At 39.8% G+C, this 15,964-nt stretch overlaps 1 protein-coding gene and 1 non-coding gene across 8 annotated transcripts in view; both read left to right on the top strand.

Annotated features, from left to right (window-relative positions):
• Window positions 1–15,964, top strand: part of AP4S1 (adaptor related protein complex 4 subunit sigma 1) — a 63,297-nt gene that overhangs the window by 29,612 nt on the left and 17,721 nt on the right. For 3 of the 7 annotated variants that reach the window (XM_036353949.1, XM_036353922.1, XM_036353931.1), the window contains exons 3-5: window positions 8,143–8,229; window positions 9,119–9,187; window positions 14,864–14,945. In XM_036353949.1, coding sequence (XP_036209842.1) covers window positions 8,143–8,229; window positions 9,119–9,187; window positions 14,864–14,935 — 228 coding nt within the window. In that variant the 3' untranslated portion in view covers window positions 14,936–14,945. Of the gene's footprint in view, window positions 1–8,142; window positions 8,230–9,118; window positions 9,188–14,863; window positions 14,946–15,706; window positions 15,728–15,964 lie in introns of those variants that run through there. The other 4 variants (XM_036353894.1, XM_036353912.1, XM_036353904.1 and 1 more) reach the window with 2 other exon arrangements.
• LOC118661578 lies at window positions 10,107–10,211 on the top strand. Its single transcript, XR_004969372.1, has one exon. It is a non-coding gene; the product is annotated as a U6 spliceosomal RNA (small nuclear RNA).

Raw genomic sequence — 15,964 nt, 5'->3', positions numbered from 1 at the left:
TCTGAGCGAGCCTGGTTCCCACCAACCCACCACAACCACACATCTTAGTGTCAGAGCTCTTCAGTGACACTAGGGTGGTGCAAAGCTCCCACTGCACACGGCCCAGGCCCACACAACTCAACATTTGAACCAGCTGGAGATAGTCAGAATGGGGAGACGACAATCCCCAGAGGAAAGAAAATGAGGAGTCGCCAAGAAATGAAATTGAAGCGTGCAACATGACAGAAAAAGAATTCAGAGTAATGGTTGTACAATTCATTCACTGGATGATGAGAAAATCAACAACCTATGCAAGAATCAGGAAGAAATGAAAAGTGATATAGCTACAATCAAAAACACAATGGAAGGTTTCAACAGTAGACTAGAAGACGCAGAGGGCCGAATTAGTGAGTTAGAAGATAAGGTAGAGAAACAAGCTCAATCTGAACAGCAACTGGAGAAAAAAATTAAAAAGCAGGAGGAGAGCCTAAGGGAGCTTTGGGACAATATGAAACGAAGTAACATATGCATAATAGGGCTGCCAGAAGGACAAGAAGAGCAGCAAGGTTTAGAAAATCTATTTGAAGAAATAATGACAGAAAACTTCCCAGATATGGGGAAGAAAAAAGTTACACAAGTACAGAGAGTCCCAGGCAAGATGAACCTCAAAAGACCCACGCCAAGACACTTCATAATAATGATGGCAAATGTACACGACAAAGAGAGAATCTTAAAGGCTGCAAGAGAGAGACAGAGAGTTACCTACAAAGGATCCCCCATCAGATTATCAAATGATTTCTCAACAGAAACACATCAAGCTAGAAGGGAATGGAGAGAGGTATACAAAGTGTTGCAAAGCAAAGGACTGAATCCAAGAATACTCTATCCAGCAAGACTATCAATCAAAATTGAAAGGGAAATCAGAAACTTTGCAGATGAAAAAAGGCTAAAGGAGTTTATCACTACCAAGCCAGCAATGCAAGAAATTTCAAAGGGAATGCTGTAAAAAGAAGAAATATAAAGGTAAGAAAGAACACAGGCACAAAAATAAAAATGACTACAAGCAAGTACCTTTCAATAATAACTTTAATTGTAAATGGACTAAATGCTCCAATCAAAAGACATCGAGTGGCTGAATAGATAAAAAGACATGACCCATATATATGCTGTCTACAAGAGACCCACCTCAGAACAAGGGACTTACACAGACTGAAAGTTAAGGGATGGAAAAATATCTTTCCGGCAAATGGAAATGAAAAAAAAGCTGGGGTAGCAATACTTATATCTGACAAAATAGACCTCAAAGTGAAGGCCATAATAAGAGATAAGGAAGGCCACTTCATAATACTAAAGGGATCGATACAACAAGAGGATATAACCCTGATAAACATGTATGCACCCAATGCAGGAGCACCCAAATACATAAAAAACCTCCTGGAAAATAACAAGGGAGAGATCAAAAACAACACAATCATAGTAGGGGACTTAAACACACCACTGACATCACTAGATAAATCCTCTAGAAAAAAAATAAGCAAAGAAACAGCAATCCTAAATGACTCACTAGATCAGATGGACTTAATTGACATCTTCAGAACATTTCACCCCAAAACCACGGAATATACGTTCTTCTCAAGTGCACATGGGACATTTTCAAAAATAGACCACATATTGGGTCACAAACAAAGTCTCCCCAAATTCAAGAAGATTGAAATCATACCAAGCATCTTCTCAGACCACAATGCCATATAATTAGAAATAAACTACAATAAAAACAATCCAAAAAACTCAAACACTTGGAAGCTAAATAGCATGCTACTAAATAATGATTGGGTTACCAATGAGATCAAAGAAGAAATTAAAAACACCCTCGAAACTAATGACAATAACAGCACAACAATCCAAAATCTATGGGACACAATGAAAGCAGTCCTGAGAGGGAAGTTTATAGCACTACAGGCCTACATCAAAAAACAAGAAAAAATGATAGTAAATCATCTAACTCTACAACTCAAAGAATTAGAAAGAGAACAACAACAAAAGCCCAGAGTGAGCAGAAGGAAGGAGATAATAAAGATCAGAGCAGAAATAAATGACAGAGAGACCAGAAAAAAACAATACAAAAGATCAATGAAACCAAGAGCTGGTTCTTTGAAAGGATAAACAAGATTGATGAGCCCCTAGCCAGGCTCACCAAGAAACAAAGAGAGAGGACTCAAATAAACAAAATCAGAAATGAACGAGGCGAAATAACAACAGACCCCACAGAAATTCAAAGAATTGTTAAAAAATACTATGAACAACTCTACTCCAACACACTAGACAACCTGGAGGAAATGGACAAATTCCTAGAAAAATACAACATTCCAAAACTCAATCAGGAAGAATCTAAAAATCTCAATAAGCCAATAATTATGGAAGAAATTGAAGTAGTCATCAAAATGCTCCCAACAAACAAAAGCCCAGGGCCAGACGGCTTTACAGGGGAGTTTTACCAAACATTCAAGGAAAAACTAAAACCTATCCTCCTCAGACTATTCCAAAAAATTCAAGAGGAAGGAACACTTCCAAGCTCATTCTATGAAGCCAGCATCACCCTAATAGCAAAACCAGATAAAGACAACACAATGAAAGAGAATTATAGGCCAATATCCCTCATGAAAATAGATGCCAAAATACTCAACAACATTCTAGCAAATCAGATCCAGCAATACATCAGAAAGATCATACACCATGACCAAGTAGGATTTATCCCAGGATGCAAGGATGGTACAATATCTGCAAATCAACAAACGTGATACATCACATAAACAAATCGAGAGATAATTGATAGTCATATCAATTGACACAGAAAAAGCATTTGACAAAATTCAACACCCTTTCTTGATAAAAACTCTCAGCAAGATGGGAATAGAAGGATCATACCTCAACATAATAAAAGCCATACATGACAAACCACAGCCAACATCATACTCAGTCGTCAAAAATTAAAACCATTTCTCCTAAGAACAGGAACAAGACAGGAATGCCCACTCTCACCACTCCTGTTCAACATAGTACTGGAAGTACTAGCCATTGCGATCAGACAAGAAGAAGAAATAAAAGGCATCCAAATTGGAAAAAAAAGAAGTGAAACTGTCCTTATTTGCAGATGACATGATACTGTACACAGAAAACCCTAAAGACTCCATCAAAAAATTATTAGACTTAATAAATGAATTTGGCAATGTAGCAGGATACAAAATTAATGCCAAGAAATCTATGGCATTTCTTTACACCAGTAGTGAACTTATAGAAAGGGAAAGTAAAAAAGCAACCCCATTTACCATCACACCAAAAAAATTAAGATACTTAGGAATAAACTTAACTAAGGAGGTAAAAGACTTATATGCAAAAAACTACTGGACACTGAAAGAAGAGATAGAGGAAGATGTAAACAGATGGAAGAACATACCGTGTTCATGGATTGGTAGAATCAACATCATCAAAATGTCCATACTAGCCAAAGCAATCTATAAATTCAATGCACTTCCCATTAAATTACCAACAGCATATTTCACAGATCTAGAACGAACGTTCCAAAAATTCATCTGGAATAAAAAAAGGCCTCGAATAGCTGCAGCAATCCTGAGAAAGAACAAAGTAGGTGGGATCTTAATACCAGATATCAAGCTGTATTACAAAGCCACTATTCTTAAAACAGCTTGGTACTGGCACAAGAACAGACATATAGATCAATGGAATAGAATAAAGAACCCAGAAATCGACCCAAACCACTATGCCCAATTAATATTCGACAAAGGAGGCAAGAGCATACAATGGAATCAAGACAGTCTCTTCAATAAATGGTGTTGGACAGATACATGCAAAAGATGAAACTAGACCACCAACTCACACCATACACAAAAATAAACTCATAATGGATAAAGGACTTAAACGTAAAATTGGAAACCATAAAAATACTAGAGGAATCCACAGGCAACGAAATCGCAAACATAGGCTGAAGGAATTTCTTCTCTGATACTGCTCCTAGGGCAATGGAAACTAAAGAGAAAATAAACAAATACAACTACATCAAAATAAAAAGTTTTTGCACAGCAAAGGAAACCATCAACAAAACAACAAGAAAGCCCACTGCATGGGAGAACATATTTGCCAGTGATATCACCGATAAAGGTTTATTCTCCAACATTTACAGGGAACTCATGCAACTTAACAAAAGGAAGATAAACAATCCAACCAAAAAATGGGCAACAGACCTAAATAGACACTTTTCAATAGAGGACATACAGAAGGCCGAAAGACATATGAAAACATGCTCAAAGTCACTAATTACAGGAGAGATGCAAATCAAAACGACAATGCGGTATCATCTCACACCTGTCATAATGGCTATCATCAACAAATCAACAAACAGCCGAAACCGGTTTGGCTCAGTGGACAGAGCATCGGCCTGCGGACTGAAAGGTCCCAGGTTCGATTCCGGTCAAGGGCATGTACCTGGGTTGCGGGCACATCCCCACTGGGGGATGTGCAGGAGGCAGCTGATCGATGTATCTCTCTCATCAATGTTTCTGACTCTCCCTCTCCCTTCCTCTCTGTAAAAAATCAATAAAATATATTAAAAAAAAAAACACAAATCAACAAACAACAAGTGTTGGAGAGGATGTGGAGAAAAACGAACACTCGTGCACTGCTGGTGGGAATGCAGACTGGTGCAGCCACTGTGGAGAAAAGTATGGAGTTTCCTCAAAAAACTAAAAATGGAACTTCCATTTGACCCAGTGATTCCACTTCTAGGAATATATCCCAACTAGCCAGAAACACCAATCAGAAAGGATATATGCACCCATATGTTCATAGCAATACAATTCACCATAGCTAAGATTTGGAAACAGCCTAAGTGCCCATCAGTAGATGAATGGATTAGAAAACTGTGGTACATCTACACAATGGAATACTACGCTGCGGTAAAAAAGAAGGAATTATTGCCATTTGCAACAGCACGGGTGGAACTGGAGAGCATTATGCTAAGTGAAATAAGCCAGTCAGAGAAAGATAAATACCACATGATCTCACTCATTTGTGGAATATAGAGAACAACATAGACTGGTGAACAGGGACAGATCCAAAGACAGAGAAACAGGGATCAGACTATCAATACCCAGAGGGAAAGTAGGGGAGGGAGGGGGAAAAGGGGAGAGATCAACCAAAGGACTTGTATGCATGCATATAAGCCAAACCAATGGACACGGACAACAGGGGGATGAGAGCATGAGTGGGGGGCGGGCGGGGAGGTTGGGGGTTAATGGGAAATGAGCACACATTTGTAATACATTAACCAATAAAGAAATTTTTAAAAAAATCATTAAATAATTTTAAAATGGGAATTTTTTAAAACTGAGTTTACATTTACAAAGAACTTTGGATAATTATTTAATCCAGGTCCTAAACTTTGAATCTATTGGAAATCACTGAACAAACTGAGGCAAAATCAGAAACCTTGTTAAAAACACCCATTCATTTTGCCAGTTCTCCAGTTCACTGCCTAGGTAGAAAGGCTGGCTGTGGGGACCACTGCTAAGTCATAAATATTAAGCTACATCAGTGCTTCAGAAGTTAATGCGTTGGAACTGTGTTTCCCTTGTCTTTTAAATTGATTTTCCATTTGGAACATCTCAAGAGTTTTCTTTGTATTACTATTTTGCCCTGCCATGGTACACACTGCTTTGCCTAGTTGTCAAAGGAAACAGGAACTATTAAAGGACTTTGTTAATAGCCACATAATTTAAGTAAAAGTAGGCACACTCCAGAAGCACTCATGCTTGAATCTTCCTATAATTTCAACTCCATAATTTCAAACACCCCTTTCACTGCAAGGTTATTCTTGTTAAATATGCACTTTTGTATAAATATACTGTTAGATATTTTTGAAGCTCTCTAAATTATTTTAGACTTTAATAAGTATCCACTGGTGTTTTGTCATAATCAAGCACAATCTCAGCTTAGTTTATATTTTATCCTCAAAGTGCTTTGCTACTTTTAAAAAATACATATATTTTTTATTGATTTCAGAGAGGAAGGGAGAGGAAGAGGGAGAGAGAGATAGAAACATCAATGATGAGCCCTAGCTGGTTTGGGTCAGTGGATAGAGCGTCGGCCTGCAGACTGAAGGGTCCCGGGTTCAATTCTTGTCAAGGACACATGTGGACTCGATCCCCAGTAGGGGCCATGCAGGAGGCAGCCAATCAATGATTCTCATCACTGATGTTTCTATCTCTCTTTCCTTCTCCCTTCCACTCTGAAATCAATAAAAATTAAAAACAAAAACAAAGAAAAAATATATATATATACACACACACATATCTATATATATAAAAGCCTAAGCAACCGAACGACCGGTTGACTAGTCGCTATGATGTGCACTGACCACAGGAGCTCAACCCAGGAGCTGCCCCCTGGTGGTCAGTGCGCTCCCACAACCAACCTCCCGCAGCAGGCCAACCTCCCACAGTCCCTCAGCCAGCAGACCTATATTGGCCCTGATCGGCCCCGATTGCCAACCAGGCCGAAGGACCATACCCATGCACGGATTCGTGCACTGGGCCTCTATTATAATATATAAAAAGAAACATCAGTAATGAGAATCATTGATCATCTGCCTCCTGCATGCCCCCTATTGGGGATCAAGCCTGCAACCCAGACATGTGACCTGACCCAGGAATTGAACTGTGACCTCCTGATTCATAGGTTGACGCTGAACCACTGAGCCACACCAGTTGGGTGCTTGATACTTTTTTTAAATGTCAAAAACTTCTGAGAAGCTTTGAAAATGTTCCTCAGTTCATTCAAATAGGTTGTGTTTCCTTGAAAGATCCAACTGAGTACAAACCACCCTGGCTCTAGAGTTAGCCAAAGGCTGCAGAATGGTCCTGCACTTATTACCTTTATCCTAATTTTAAATAAAAGCCTCACCTCCTCCATTTTATAATTTGTCAGGTGGCTTCCATGGAAGAAATTCCATGATCAAAATGTGCAACTTCATTCTCAGGTGCATCCGGGCAGCCAAGAGCAACATCTTCAGTGCAAAAAGCCGTACACTCACTCACGTTGGGCAAGCACACCCAAAGTCCAAGGGAAGGGCAGCAGTGTGCTTTCAGTTGGCTCCCCAGTTCCTGTCCACCCAGTGCCATCCCATTATCCTTTGTACAGTGACTGTAAGAGAGAAATAAATGGGCAGGGAGTTGTTTTATCCACAAGTCAGTGATGGTAAGCTAGTTATGAATTCGTATGAGGCAGTGTTTACAATGAAAGATTTATCTAGCATTTGCTACACAAAAACCATCTTTATTTTTTCTTTATTTTTTAAAATATATTTTTATTGATTTCAGAGAGCAAGGGAGAGGGAGAGAGATAGAAACATCAATGATGAGAGATAACCATTGATCAGCTGCCTCCTGAACGCCCCCTACTGGGGGATCGAGCCTGCAACCCAGACATGTACTCCTGACCAGAATCTAACCAGGGACCCTTCAGTCCGCAGGCCGACGCTCTATCCACTGACCCAAACCAGCTAGGTCTCAAAAGCCACCTTTAAATGATTTATAAAAGAGTCTACATTGATTCTATGGAGATAGGAAAAAGAAATAGAGATTTTATTTATTTATTTATTTATTTATTTATTTATTTATTTATTTTTGGCATGGGTGTCTGCTACATATATTTGGTTCTTCAGCGACGGTTAAATAGTACAAAACTGAATCTTTAATTGTTTCCCAAAAAACCTAGGGGAGGTGAAAAGAAGAAAATCTTTATTGTGTTGGGTTATTTCACATGGCAGACAGTGTAAAATGCTGAGTATTCAGTAGTTTTGCCTGCTGAGTTCCACACAGAGCCCACTAAGGAATGGGAAGGAGCACAGGTGGGAACCCGTGGGAACACTGAGCCCTTGTCCCAAGACCACTTCTTCACCTCCCACTAGAGATGCTTCTAAGTCGTCCCCTCAGTGTTGTGAGGAGAGACCAGCAAAGGCGTGTAACATTTTAATGTGCATTTCTAAGAATGTGTTGACAAGCATTCAAATCAGAAGCTAAAATTATGCGAGCCATTTTGAGGAAATCCATTTCAACCGTAGGAATTAATATGTAATTGTGTTTTGTCTAGTGCTCTTTCGTTGAATATAAGGACTTTAAGCTGATATATCGGCAGTATGCAGCTCTCTTCATCGTGGTTGGAGTTAATGACACCGAGGTAAGATAACAGAAGAGCCTATGGTAGATGCCAGGAAGTTAGGCCTAACAGTCTGGTTTTTATTCCTGCTCACACTGACATTTTCTTCCCTACTTGCCTCTCTAAGAATTACCTTGGCTGTTTGCAGGATTTTGGTTTCTCTCAGGGCTAGGGAAAGCTGTGTGGAAGAGAAATAGCTTGGATTTTTATTGGATTACTAGTAAATGAGCATCATGTAGAGAAGCACAAAACCACAGAGGGCCTTCCTCAACCCAAAGCAATACTGGTGTCCTGCCCTTGTCCCGTGGTGCACAGTGGGGCAGTTTAGACAAGCGTAGTGGCCAAGCTGTTGTGGCTTTAAACATAGGCTGACATGTCAGAGGCCAGAGCAAACTGTGAATATGATTCTGTTGTGATTATGTCTCCTCAGATTTAAGTTCACCTTTTCAGAAAAGTCAGGCCCAATCAACAGCACCTTTGGCCATGGACTCTCTGAAAGGGGTGTGATCTAAAATACTTTGAAGTCTCAGTTTTTTATCTGTGAACAAAACTTTGAGGTAGTTTCCGCATATTCACAAGTGGAAAAGTGATGGATGAAGAAACTGAAAAATTGCTTCAGCCAGTTGGTGGTGAAGTCAGGGAGTAGAGCTCAGAATTCTGCACTAGACTTGGTCCGGTTTCAGTCCAGCTAGATTCATTATGGACATTAAAAAAACCTTAGTGGTGACGGCTTTCTACATTTCTCCTCTTAATAAACTTCTTTTAAACAAGTGAGTTATAAAACTGTTCTGAACAGTTGTCCATGGGAAGCTGCCTTGCTCACATCTGCATACCACGCCGTGTGCCGGGCAGCTCCGAGTCACACGTGGGCCACACTAAAACCGAATGCATCCTTCCTTTTTTATTTCAGAACGAGATGGCAATTTATGAATTCATCCATAACTTTGTGGAAGTTTTAGATGAGTACTTCAGCCGAGTGGTAAGTCTAATGACTAAAGCAGGGTTTTCGTCCTCAGGCCCATTTCCCAGAATGGGTTCTATATCAAGAACATGTGTTAATATAGAGCTTTAACATGTAAACGTTAAAACTCAAATGCTGGCAGATTTTCTTTACCTTTCCTTCTGGCTCATGCAGAGTGTTCTGAACCTATGTATGCCTTAGTTCTTTATAAAGAACCATTTCTACAAGACTAAGAACATTTTATGTATTTCTCAGTTAAGAGATTTTGCTATCTAATTTGCTTTCTCTTTTCTTTCTTGTGCTTCCCCTTGTTAAATACTAGGTATCTTTTTAATTTAAGTCATGGAAATTAAATTAAATTAAACCCTTGCTTTGAAGATCAAAACCAACTCCTCTTAAGGAATACATGAGTTCCTTTCCAACAGTTCTACTTAAAAAAACAAAAACAGCTGTATTGAAATATAATTTACATACTATACAATTCACCCTCTTAAATATGTAATTTTTAGTATTTACATTATCTGGGATACAAAGTTGTGCAACCATCACCACAATCAATTTTAGAGTATTACATCACCCCAGAAAGAAACACAATACTCCTTAGCATTTCCCTCCCACTTACCTCTCTCCACCTGCTCCAGGTCCTAGGAAGCCAGTAATCTACTTTCTGTCTCTATAAGTTTACCTATTCTTTTTTTTTTTTTTTTTTAATATATTTTATTGATTTTTTACAGAGAGGAAGGGAGAGAGATAGTTAGAAACATCAATGAGAGAGAAACATTGATCAGCTGCCTCCTGCACACCCCCCAATGGAGATATGCCCGCAACCCAGGTACATGCCCCTGACCGGAATCGAGCCTGGGACCCTTCAGTCCGCAGGCTGACGCTCTATCCACTGAGCCAAACCAGCCAGGGCTATAAGTTTACCTATTCTATGGTTTACCTGTTCTAGACATTTTATATAAATAGATTTGTACCAAGAAGATTAACATGACCCCCACACAAGGATGACATGCAAATTCCTGAATAGAATTGTACAATATGTGGTCTTTTGTGGCTGGCTTTTTTTTTAACCTAACATTTTCAAGATTCATCAGTGTTGTAGCATGTACTAGTATTAGTAATTCTTTCCTTTTTATTGCCAAATAATCTTTCACCCTATGGATATACCACAATTTGCTTATCCACTCTTCAGTTGATGGGCATTGGGTTATGTATACTTTTTGGCTATTGTGAATAATGTTGCTATGAACAGCTGTGAACACATTTTTCTGTGGAATCATCTTTTTCCTTCTCTTGGGTATATACCTAGGACTGGAATTGTTGGATTATATGGTAACTCCATGTATACCATTTTGAATTGGTGCAGCCACTATGGAAAACGGTATGGAGGTTCCTCAAAAAATTAAAAATAGAACTACCATATCACCCAGCAATCCCACTTCTGAATATATATCCAAAAAAATCCAAAACAGTAATTCAAAAAGATAATATGCACCCCTGTGTTCATTGCAGCATTTCAACAATAGCCAAGATATGGAAGCAACATAAGTGTCCATCAATAGATGATTGGATAAAGAAGATGTGGCACATATACACAATGCATATTACTCAGCCAAAAAGAAGAATGAAATCTGTCCAGGGATTGTTGCTCACTGATTAAGTGTCGGCCTGTGAACCAGATCCTGGTTTGATTCCCCATCAGGGCACATGCCCAGGTTGTGGACTCGATCCCCAGTGATTCTGTCTCATCATTGATGTTTCTGTCTCCCTCTCTCACTCTCTCTTCCTCTCTGAAATCAATAAAAATTTATATATATATTTTATTATATATATTTTTTATTGATTTTTTACAGAGAGGAAGGGAGAGGGATAGAGAGTTAGAAACATCGATGAGAGAGAAACATCGATCAGCTGCCTCCTGCACACTCCCCACTGGGGATGTGCCTGCAACCAAGGTACATGCCCCTGACCGGAATCGAACCTGGGACCCTTCAGTCCACAGGCCGACGCTCTATCCACTGAGCCAAACCAGTTAGGGCAATAAAAATGTATATATTTTTAAAAAATCAGTTGTCCATAAATGTAAGGGTTTATTTCTAGACTTTCAATTCTGTTCCAATTATTTGTATGTTTATCCTTCTGCCAGTACCACACTGTCTTCCTGACTTTAGCTTTGTAGTTAGTTTGAAATAGTGTTTTAAAAGAATCAGTAAAGATGTTTCACTCTGTTACGTAGGCCTTCCCCTGCCTTGGTTAGACATTCTTGAGAAGTAGAGGTAGCACAGGATGATTTTTCCAAGTTGTTTTGTTTATTACATTTTGCTTTTATTTTTATTTATTTATTTTTTAAATATATATTTATTGATTTCAGAGAGGGAGAGGGAGAGATAGAAACATCAATGATGAGAGAGAATCATTGATCGGGCTTCCTTCTACATGCCCCGTACTAAGGATAGAGCCTGCAACCTGGGCATGTGCCCTTGACTGGAATCGATCCCAGGACCCTTCAGTCCACAGGCTGACGCTCTATCCACTGAGCCAAACCAGCTAGGACTCATTTTGCTTTTAAATAAAATTATTAGGAAGGAATTGTTTCCAACTTGCTTCTTCCTGAGACAGTGAGTGAAATCCATAGTTAGTAATACTGAGTGCCATGAAGCCTGCTTAGGACAAAACTCATGTTAACAAGTTATATCTTCAGTCTAACTCCTTCTAATGCCAGAAGTAGCGTTTGGCAGACTCCTTCATGGGACAGTTATCCAGCCTGTCTTCACTGCCTTGGTGCAGAGGTCTGTGTGTGGTGCCTGGCCGAGCAGCATAGGCATCACCTGGGAACTTGTAAGACAACTCCGGACCCACCCCAGTCTGTTGGATTAGAAACCCTGGGCTGAAGCCCAGCAGTTGGTGTTTTAACAAGCTTTGCAGTGATTCTGATGCATGCTTACCGTCTGATTCAGATGTTGGAGCTGGGGAGCTGCCTAGTGGCCTTCGACACCATAATGCAGCGGTTCTCAACCTGTGGGTCGCGACCTCTTTGGGGGTCGAACGACCCTTTCACAGGGGTCGCCTAAGACCATTGGAAAACACATATATAATTACATGTTGTTTTTGTGATTAATCACTATGCTTTAATTGTGTTCAATTTGTAACAATGAAAATACATCCTGCATATCAGATATTTACATTACGATTCATAACAGTAGCAAAATTACAGTTACAAAGTAGCAACGAAAATAATTTTATGGTTGAGGGTCACCACAACATGAGGAACTGTATTAAAGGGTTGCGGCATTAGGAAGGTTGAGAACCACTGCCAAAATGTATCTAACTAGGAAGGATCGGTGGCCTCCAGACTGGAAGAGGGCAAGAGGTTGGGCCATTCCAGATGCTGGCTTGAGGGGACAGAGAGCATTGAGGCTGGCTTTAAAATTCATCTTTGTATTGATTGTTTGGAGAGAGTACTGTCAACCAACAATATCCAAAAGAACTTTTCAGTAGCCATAGAAATGTCTGCACTTGTGCCATCCAATGCGGTAGGCGCCAGCTACATGCGGCTTTTAGACACTTAAAATGTGATTAGTGTAAATGAGGAATTTTAAATTTTTTTAATTTTAATTTAAATCACCACATGAGGCTAGTGGTTACTGTATTGGACAGCGTAACTCTAGCTCAGTGGTTCTCAACCTTCTGGCCCTTTAAATACAGTTCCTCATGTTGTGACCCAACCATAAAGTTATTTTCGTTGCTACTTCATAACTGTAATGTTGCTACTATTATGAATCGTAATGTAAATATCTGATATGCAGGATGGTCTTAGGCGACCCCTGTGAAAGGGTTGTTTGACCGCCAAAGGGGTCGCGGCCCACAGGTTGAGAACCTCTGCTCTAGCTCCTGCTATCTCCAAAGGACCACCCTGTTAAGACAGGCTGGTTGCAAATCAAACCCTGTAATTCAGGGCTGGCCATGATTAGCCACTTTAAGGGAACACCTACCAAGAAGAATATAATTTCCCAAATTGGCAATGTTTTAAACCTGGGAGACTAAAGAGTGGGTGCAAGCACTATCATTTCTAAGGTTTTTAAAATTATTATTGTTATATTCAGTAACTGAGCATAAATAGCATGTTGCTGAATTGGGCTGTAATTCTAGGGAGAGTCAGTGACCACATAAACCACAGAGGTAAAGATCAGAATTTAATTTAAACCTGGTGATTATATAGGCCTTGGAGGACCTGGGTTTAGGAAGACAGTAGTAGCAAAAAGAAGAGAAAGAGGAGGGAAAAGAGTACTATGGGAAAGAAAATAGAAACTGTCCCACTCATGGTGAATGCCTTGTCATCTAAAATTATTTTTAGGTTTCTGAGTTTTAAACAATCTTTTTGGGACTATTTTTAATCTTAGGGTTTCCAAATCTTAAATTTGGAGATCAGTCTCATGCTGCTGTCTGCGCTGAAAGAAGCATCTCAGCATCACATTTCAAAACAAAAGGCCAACTCAATCAGCGCTAATGGAGGCAGTTTGCAAAAGCTGAGGCTGCTGCTGAGGAAGTGGGAGCAGGGATGTCAGTGCTGCCTGTGTCAGACTGAAGTCCTTTCAGATAATGGGTTTGGCTCTTTGCTTGTCTCCTCCCTCTATGAATATCTATGTTCATTGAAAAAAAATTAAAAATACATACAAGCAAAAGAAAGGAGAGAAGATCATCAGTAAGTCCATCACTTATTGGTAAATGTCCTTTCAGGCTCTTTAAATGTCTATCTAACTGTCTCTCTCTCTCTCTCTCTCTCTCTCTCTCTCTCTCTCTCTCTCTCTCTCTCTGTAAATGGTAAGTGCCATGGACAGGAAAACAATTATATATATACTAGAGGACTGGTGCACGAAATTTGTGTTCCTTAGCCTGGCCTGCGCCTTCTTGCAGTCTGGGAGCCCTCGGGGGATGTCCAACTGACATAGAGGCGGGAGAGGCTCCCGCCACCACTGCTGTGCTTGCCAGCCATGAGCCTGGCTTCTGGCTGAGTGGCACTCCCCTTGTGGGAGCATATTGACCCCCAGGGGGCAGCTCCTGTGTTGAGCGTCTGCCCCCTGGTGGTCAGTGCACATCATAGCAACCGGTTGTTCTGCTGTTTGGTCAATTTGCATATTAGCCTTTTATTATATAGGATATATGGGATAATTCTGGATGTAACATACATATAACTTGCTTTTTATTCAACAGTATGTCAGTACATATACATCTGCATCATCATTTGTAGATCTGCTATAATGTTTTTAACTAGCCCCCCTAATTTTCAATAATTTGCTGTTATAAGCATTACCCTGAATATCCTATCATACATTGTTGTGCCATTATCTAATTATTTCCTTAAGATAAACTCCCAGGAGTAAAATTGATGGATTAAAGGGTATATACATTATTAAGGTTTTTTATAAACCTATCAAAAATTGCCTATCATCTGTAAAAGCTGAGTTAGTTTATCCCCTCTATGTTCTAAGGATAACTGTTCTAGTCTATAAAAATGCAGCCCTTTTTTAAAAGAATCACAATCCTAAACTCAGGGCCTTCTGGTCTCACACTTCTGCACCCAGAGCAGCCGCTCCCACTGCTTCCAGATGTGTGGCCAGAGCAGCCCTAACTCTGCTAAGTGCATTCTGTCCCGATGTCTCATTCTCATGCATGCACTCTTTTCTCTTCCAGAGTGAATTAGACGTATCCTTTTTCAAAGCTGTGAGTCAAGCTTTCCACAGTATTTGGCAAAACACAGGCTAGTCTTTACCAGGTAAGTGCCATGGGCAGAAAAACAATTAGGCAGAATCTAGATTCCAGAATCCAGAATGCTAGTCATCAGTGACCAGAACATGAAAGCCAGAGGTACAGCTGCTTTGTAGAAACACCTGCCTTTTTTGCAAAGACAATTCTTATTAAGATTTTTGTATGTTTCAGACAAGGCAGTTCTGTGGTAGTAGTTATAATAACTGTTATATATTAATTTAACTTCTCTTAAGTATACAGGATAGACCTTTTTAGAATTTAAGTAACACAGACAGAAAGTGCGTGGTCCTTGTAGAGAGAATGGATTTTCATGGCTCCAGGTATAAATCTCCAGAAATTCCCCACATGGTCAGAGTAAGTCTTCAGGGGTGATACAGCAGAGGGTTAAAGAAGTTGGCTGGCTCACCTTCATTTCCTTTTATAGCAGAGAATGCTCTCCTTTTCTTCTCTTCTCCCTTTTGCAGTATTTTTTCTAAATTTATCTTTATTATTGAAAATATTACATATGTCCCTCATTTTTCCCCATTGACCCCCCCTTAACCCAATACCAGCCTCTCCCCCCGCCCCAAGGCCTTCCCCACACTATTGTCTGTGTCCATGGTTATGCATGTATTCATATAAGTTCTTATGTTAATCTCTCCCTACCTATCCCCCCACCCAGCATTCCCTCTGAGATGCCACAGTCTGTTCCATGCTTCTATATCTCTGGATGTGTTTTGTTCATCAGTTTGTTTTATTCATTAGATTCTTCTCCCTTTTAAATCAAAGTATTCAAGGCCCCAACAACAAGCATGATTTGCTTAGAATACTGCAGGCCTGCAGACTGTGGCAGGAGCCCACTAGGTATGTGTGAGTGCTCTGGAGGGAAATTGACTTTCAAAAATTTGCTTACCACTTGACAGCAATAATAAAAGAGTCCTCTGAGAAAACATCAGGCTTAAATCTAAAATAGTTACACTAATTATGACAAGTAGATATTAATTATAATGTGCTTATGTATATGTTGGTATACATACATTTAGACAT

Source organism: Myotis myotis, unplaced genomic scaffold, assembly GCF_014108235.1.
Source record: "Myotis myotis isolate mMyoMyo1 unplaced genomic scaffold, mMyoMyo1.p scaffold_m19_p_1, whole genome shotgun sequence".
In the NCBI taxonomy this organism is placed as follows: domain Eukaryota; kingdom Metazoa; phylum Chordata; class Mammalia; order Chiroptera; family Vespertilionidae; genus Myotis; species Myotis myotis.
This window is presented reverse-complemented; position numbering and strand designations above follow the sequence as displayed.